Source organism: Malus sylvestris, chromosome 1, assembly GCF_916048215.2.
Source record: "Malus sylvestris chromosome 1, drMalSylv7.2, whole genome shotgun sequence".
Lineage (NCBI taxonomy): Eukaryota > Viridiplantae > Streptophyta > Magnoliopsida > Rosales > Rosaceae > Malus > Malus sylvestris.
The window spans coordinates 3,545,859-3,553,363 of record NC_062260.1 but is presented as its reverse complement, the minus strand read 5'-3'; the positions used below and the strand labels follow the sequence as shown (position 1 = coordinate 3,553,363).

Here is a 7,505-nt window from a genome sequence, read left to right as displayed (position 1 = left end):
AACCATGAACGACAATGCCCCAAATTAATCGTGAAAAGCACAAATTAACTTTCAGATTTTCCTAAGTTCATTGAATTAGATGGAATACGCATCAGCAACCAAATTATTCTTCTCAAGTTCCCTATATGAACAACATGATAAAGATACAATCAAAGATCATTAAGTTCTATGAAAATCATAAGCATTGACATGACATTCGTAACTATGAACTGCATGATACTCCTGCCATGGATTTACCTAACACGATTATGACTAGCAACTTCCACTACTTGTAAATATAAGTTCGTAACGATTAGGTGAAACTTCCTTATATTTTAGCATCAGATTCATGCATGCAAATTAAGTGTGCACCCTCAATTAACATACACAAATAAGTTCTCAATCAATCAGATAAGTAAACCACATTCATGTTTTACGAAACAAAAACTGAAGGTAATCAATTCATATCAAACATATGTCCATGGCTTCGAATTCAGCTCTAACTAATAAGAAAATTAGTTACACATGTTCATAACAATTGAAAAGCAATCTGAAATAAACATGGAAACAAAACAAGGGAAGAAAGAACTCTGGAAACTCCAAAGGATGCAAGTAGGCTTGCGGCACACTCATCTTTCTCCAATGGAAGCCACAGCAAGACCTTGTCTTCTCTCCTTTGCGGCAAAATATGGATTTCTGAATGGGTGGTGGTGTAGAACGAATTATGGTGTGGTGGGTGGTGGTTTTGCGGCTGAAAGGGGTGTAGAATTATATGGGGGGTGATGGTCAAAATTATGGCTGAAAACATATATTTATAGGCAAGGGTTTGGCCGAATTTCTGGAGGAAAAGGCTTAGGATTTTGGCACAAGGCTTGGCCCAATCTAAAGGGGGAAATAACTACGGTTTCTGGCAGATTTTTAGGGTTTCTAGAAGGGTTTGGGACGGCACTTTTGTAGGGCTTCTAGAAAGAGTGTGTTATGGCTGATTTCTGACCTTTTAGTAGAGTTTGGGGTGCCACCTTTCTAGGGCTTCTAGAAAGGTGGGTGCAGCACATGTATAAGAGAAGATATAGGCCTTCTAGAAGGGTTTTAGGTCCCATTGCAGCTGATTACTCATCTTCCAAGTCTTGAATTAATTTCTCCATCTCTTTAGCACATTCCTCGCTTCATTTGATCTTTAAAAACATCCATTCCTTGTGCTCCACATGCATACAATCCATTCCAGCCCAAAATTGCTCTAAAATGCTTCAAAATGCACTTTCTTGCCAACTTTGCCAATTAGACCTACAAACAAACGAAAATAGCTTAAATCACTATAATAAACACAAACTAACTATGAAAATGCAAGAAAAAAGCTAACTAAGTCGCATAAATATGCTCCTATCATCCACATACTAGTTACTTCCAAAGTTCCTGGGATGTTGATAATCTCTTCTTGAGACTCCTGGTGCTCAGCCAAGAAGTCTGCAATGGCTTGTCCCTTGATCACTCTTTGAGGCACATATTGAAAGTTGAACTCTGGTAGTGCTAGAATCCACTTTCCAATTCTCCTAGTTAGCATTGGATTTGACAGCATGTACTAGATCACATCTGTCTTGGCGATGATGTGGATGTGGCAAGGCAACATGTAATGCCTTAGTTTATAGGCAGTGAAGTATAGAGCCAAACATAACCTCTCCACTGGTGTATATCTTATCTTTACCTCAGTAAGGATTCTACTGAGGTAGTACATTGCTTGTTCCTTCCCGTCTCCATTGTTTTGGGCCAGCCAGCTTCCCATTAACTTTTCAAAGGCAGAAATATAAATTTTTAAAGGCTTTCCCCTCTGAGGTTGCATGAGCACTGGTAGGGAGGCTAAGTAAGCCTTTATCCTGTGGAAAGCCTCTTGGTGTGGTGGGCCCCATTCAAATTCTTCCTTGTCTTTCAATCTAAGCAAAAGAGTTAGCAGCTAAATCCTGCCCGCTAAGTTAGCGATGAATCTCCTTAAGAAGTTGATTTTCCCCAACAGCCTTTGCAGTTGCACTTTGTTAGTGGGAAGAGGTGATTCCACTATTACCCGAGCTTTATTCTTGTCAACCTTTACACCTCTTTGATGAACAAGGAATCCCAAAAAGTTGCCCGATCTTACCCTAAAAGCATATTTCTTTGGATTCATTTTCAGCTTATGGATTCTCATTCTTGTTAAAGCTTGTCTGAGGTCTACCAAGTGATGTTCTTCAGTTTTAGACTTCACCACGATGTCATCAATATATACTTCCACGCTATGGCCGATTAAGTCATGAAAAATGGCATTCATCACTCTTTGATAAGTTGCACCAACATTTTTGAGTCTGAATGGCATGACTAAGTATTCATATGCTCCTACATGACCTAGGCACCTAAAAGCTATTTTGTGTATATCTTCTTTAGCCATTTTTATCTGATTACAACCGGCATTCCCATCCATGAAAGATAGGAATTTTTGTTTGGCAACTGCATCCGTGGATAAGTCAGCCATGGGCATAGGATATTCGTCTTTAGGTGTTGCTCCATTAATATTTCTATACTCAACATAACATCGAACTACATTAGTTAAAGCTTTTAATACAGGTACAATGTTGGCCAACCACTCGACATATTTGGTAGGCCTAATAAATCTAGCCTTTACTAGCCTCTCGAATTCTTCTTTAACTTTCTCTTCGATCTCCTTTGACAACCTCCGTGGTGCTTGCTTTACAGGTTTATATCCCTCCTTAATAGTCACCTTGTGTTCTACTAAGGTTGGATTTAAAACTGGCATCTCAGTGTAATGCCAAGCCAAATAATCTTTGAGCTTGTGCAAAAGGCTGACAATTCTTGCCCAATCCTCTACTTCTAATAGGCCACTAATTTGTATGGGTCTTGGATCTTCCTTAGACCCCAAGTCAATAATCTCTAAGTGGTCCTGCACCTTTGGTGGTGGCTTGTCAACTTCTGCACATAAAAACTCAACTAACTCTGGATTCTCGGACAAGTCTTCTGGCCCATCCAGGTTATATATACATTCAGCCATTTGTATGGCCGCTTCTAACTCTTTCCTAAAGAACTATTCTTCACATCTGTTCTAGGTGCTTAAGGCCGCTTCCTCTTGTTCCTTAGTCAAACTCTCTCTTTCTTGTTTTCTCTCTCTCTCATACACCAACAGTCTTTTGATTAAGGACCTAACTGCAATTACTTGGTCATTCCTTCTTTATTCTGACATTACTAGTGTTGGGGAGTTGGGACAATATGGGTCTATCACATTCTTCCTTGGTGAGGAACAATCCTTTCTCCAAAAGCTTTTGGGCCATCACCTTAGTCGGGCGGCCGTTCTTATTAGCTCCTAAGCACTGGAGAATCTTAATACTAGGATTGTAAAAGCTGGCTTCTGTAACATTAGCTATGGGGAGGAATGGCCGTGACTCGGCCTCCACCATCTCCCAAAATCCTGGCCCTATGGTTCATTCCTTATGGTAAATTGCTACCTGTTGGTGTAAGGTGGAAGGCACATATAGACTTTGATGAATCCAATTTCGGCTAAGCAAAGCTCGATAAGTGGAAGTATTGTCTACCATGAAGAAGGCTAGCATGATTTGCTTGGAACCCAAGTCAACCTCTAGGGGCAATATCCCATGAGTTCTAGTAATGGCTCTGGAGAAGCTGGAAACTGTTAATTACGTGGGGATGAGATCCTCCTCACCTCTACACATCTTTTTCATTTGCTTGTACGGCAACACATTACCGTAGCTCCTCTATCAATTAAAACCATCTTGAAGGGCACTCTCCCCAGATTAGCAGTTAGATAAATAGGCTTGAGATGGTTAGCTAAGGTCAAGTTTGGGCGATTGAAGACCATTATGTCCAAGTACACTTTCTCGAGCTCTTTTTTTGCAAGCTCAGGCAAGCCTATTCTACTCGACTCATTTTTTTCTTGCTTCTTCAACACTAACATGTGCCATCTGAAGGATGATTTTGTGTGAAAACATGTTCATTTGAATAACATCTATAGCATGCATTTAACAATTAAAAGGTGGAATCATGCTTGCATGCATTCAAAAACAAAACATTACCCAAGAAATTCAAAGCCTAGCAGATTGGTGAACCAAGACTCAACTCAAATCAAAGTGAGTTGAGAAATTTATACCTTTGTAGATTCCTCTTTGCATAAGCAAAGGCTAATCACCCAAAGATAGGGCCTTCATTCCTTGCATCTAAAATCTATGGATTTGGATGGAAGAATAGGTTTCTCCAAGTTCCCAAAATTGAGAACCTCTAAGTATCTTCACCAAGGTTAGATTGGAGAAGAAATGAGTGACCTTGGAGTGGTAGGATTGCTAGATACACCCTCCAAGGGGGCCGGCCTCCTAGAGAGAAAGGAGAGACATGTTCTCTCCAATTTTCTCCAAAAGAACCCTTTATGAATTTTAGGCTATAAAGTTCTTTATATAGTCACTTCTTTAAATGACTTAAGAACCAAAAACCCTAATTCAACACACATGGCCGGCCATATAAGGGATTTGGGCTTTTGGGCCTTTGTGAATCTTTATTCATTAAATTGTCATACAACTTAAGTCAATGGGCTTGACGTTCGAAGCCCATTGGGCCTTAAGGTCCAAAACTATCCCGAGGTCTTTAACGAACTTATTCGTTTGATTAATTAACATATTAATTAATCCTTGCCATAAATAATTAAACCATTTAATTATTCTTACTCATCTCCATTGTTTCTTCAATCTCCACCTTACACGGTGTACGATCCATTAGGTTCCTTTTAGCGAGGCAGTGGGCGATTAAAACTCTTTAAAATCGATTGTGAATTGAAACTTACTTTCAATTCTCCCTTTAGTGTTTATACACGTTTAGGGCTTCCACAAACCAAAAGTGACACCTAGCAGCATATCATGGTTACCCAAGCTAATCAGAAGAGGTAGAGAACCTATTCCGTTTAGGATTACAAATGCAATATGGTATTTCTCTAATACAATACTCTTGACCACATTGTTTGGTTTGATAGTTTATTCATGTCTACTATCCAATGTGATTCGTGTGCTTATATGATTACCTTGAATGTGATTTGGAACGACTTTCCTAAATCTCATTCATACTCTGGCCAGAGATTCTAAATCATATCATAGAGTATTCTCCCCCAAACGGTTTGAAGGTTAGAGATCCCTTGTTGCGCATTCACTTGCCTCTATAGCTAAGTGGCTTAACCCCAACTATGCTGTGGACACCAGCGGATGGGGTGACTTTGACATAATCAAAGATCAAGGACTTAACCACAAGACAACTATGATGCCTCAGGTCAAAGGACTAATTTGCATTATCCCAACCATGAGTTCTCATGTGACATGAATATGAGAACTCTTCGTTGATCGTGCTCAGTGAACTCATTCTCTATTGAGCACCTACGTACTTGTCTTGATGTCACACACACCAATGACTCGAGACTAGTCACTTTCCCTGAGAGAATACACAGCACGTACTGATCTTAACGGACTGTCAATGCCCAATTGGCAATCCTATGATCAGGAACGTTTAGGATGTGTCTACGAAAGAATGGTCTCATGAATCTAACTTCTTTAGATTGCATTCTCCCAATCACATATTCCTTGGACTTATCGTTTAAGCATATAACATTTATATGAGACGGCTCAAACAATAATCTTTGCCCTTGATATTAAACTAGATTAGTTTAACATATGAAATGTCCGTAAAGTATCATCATATGATTGGTTTTAGGGCACATTTCCAACACCATCATAGGTTATGTTGCCAAGTAATCACCCTCCATTATGGCAGGTTGATCATGCTTGAGACAAAACATGGCAGATAGAACATATATCATGTTTACGTAGAAGTTGCTAGGTCTAGGTAAGTCCTCATTCTTGCCCCCAATGTGGCTCATGAATTCATCTAACAAGGTTTCTGCTTCTTCAAGTAACATCAACTCGAGCAGCGCTTCCTCTTGAGTTACGCCAAAGTTTGGCACTGGTCCTGGAACTTCACAAAAAGTATCGATCAACAAAGATGAGGGTATCCCCTCTCAAGTGAGATAGTTACAAATCATATTGGTTTTGGACTCCATCTTGCTATTAGCTTTCTCTACCTCTTTTTTGCTTTTCCACTGAAGTTGATTTCTTCCCCCATGAGGTACTTTCTCAAACTTCACATTCTCCGAGGTTTCTGAGACAGTGGGGACTTGTAATGAGTTCATGTAGCCTTTATGCTGCCTCTGAACTCTCCTAATCATAAAAGCTCCTATTTATTTGACGAGTTCATGTAGCCTTTATGCTGCCTCTGATTCTTCTTCGTTACTAGGTTCACTATATTTTCCCTTCTTCTGACATCTCCACCGGTATAGCTTGGCTGGGGTGGCCTCACATCCACCCATCTTGGTGTTTTGGCTTCTCTGTCTTCCACTTCTTCAGAGGCTTCATAATTTCTGAATACTTCTGACAAGCCCTTTGGTTGAAAATCTCCTCCCAACCTTTAGAAAACATTTCTTGAGGTCTCTCTCTCAACTGTTCGCAAGACACTTCTGCGGGCTTTTTAGTCTTCTTTCTGTCTTCTTCTGATCAGCTCCTGATCGATAATGGCTCTTGACGCTGGGACTTCCAACACACTCACATTAACATTTACTACACAACATGACTCTTTTGATTATGGCTGCTTTGGACTTCTCGGGCAACTTGATAGCTAATTCAATCGGCTTAACAACTTGCCTTCTTTCTACCTTGACTTCCCAGGTGGCCTTCCCTTTTCCTTTCTCAGCCCAAGTCAGGTTGATCATGTTTATTGGGGCTTCCAGGAAGGGATTCGTGTCAACCATCATATTGGCCTGCAGTTTCTCCAACAACAACTTTCCCTTTACTATAAGGTCTTGTATCCAGTCCCTGAACTGGACACAGTTGGTTATGGAGTTATTGAAAGTATAATGCAGCTTGCAATACTTATTTCCTCTCAATTCCTCAGGCTTGGAAAGTTTTTTAGAGCTGTCGGGCACAATCACGTGGGGCATCCCATACTTCGTTCTTTCTTACCCGCTCTGCCCTCTATTATTAAGTGAAAATAATTGGGGGAGGTCGGGCAACTCTGCTTCTAGGATTTCCTCCAACACTGGCTGATCAATTCCAGATCCCTCCTTATTTTTATCTTTACCATTCTTTTCCTCGAGCAAAGTAAAGAATGGAAGAACTAGTTCTTTCTCAGGGCTTGCTCCCCTCACATAACCATTTTTTGGAGTAGAGTACTCAAGATCTAGTCTTCTTTGCAAACTCCATGTTAAAGAACATAGTCTGCTTACTTCTGGGAAATCTTTTCCATACTTCTCAGTACTTGTACCATGGTGATTTGCAAGTCCTCATTGGTCACCTTCCCTCCTGACTTCTTGGATGAAGTCGGGCTTTCTAGAATAGTTAGTCCCTGGATGGAAGGAAAATCCTCTGGATGATTTGTCATGCTTGCTTTTGGTAAATACTGGGGTGGCTCGTATTCTATATTCCACCTGAAGGTTTTCTCCTTCCTTC

The 7,505-nt window shown here is 40.3% G+C and overlaps 1 protein-coding gene across 1 annotated transcript; it reads right to left on the bottom strand.

Annotated features, from left to right (window-relative positions):
* Positions 1-6,607: 6,607 nt before the first annotated feature.
* LOC126629387 (uncharacterized) lies at positions 6,608-6,997 on the bottom strand. Its single transcript, XM_050299420.1, has one exon. It carries the CDS (start codon positions 6,995-6,997, stop codon positions 6,608-6,610), a length of 390 nt encoding a protein of 129 aa, XP_050155377.1.
* Between the last annotated feature and the right edge of the window lie 508 nt (positions 6,998-7,505).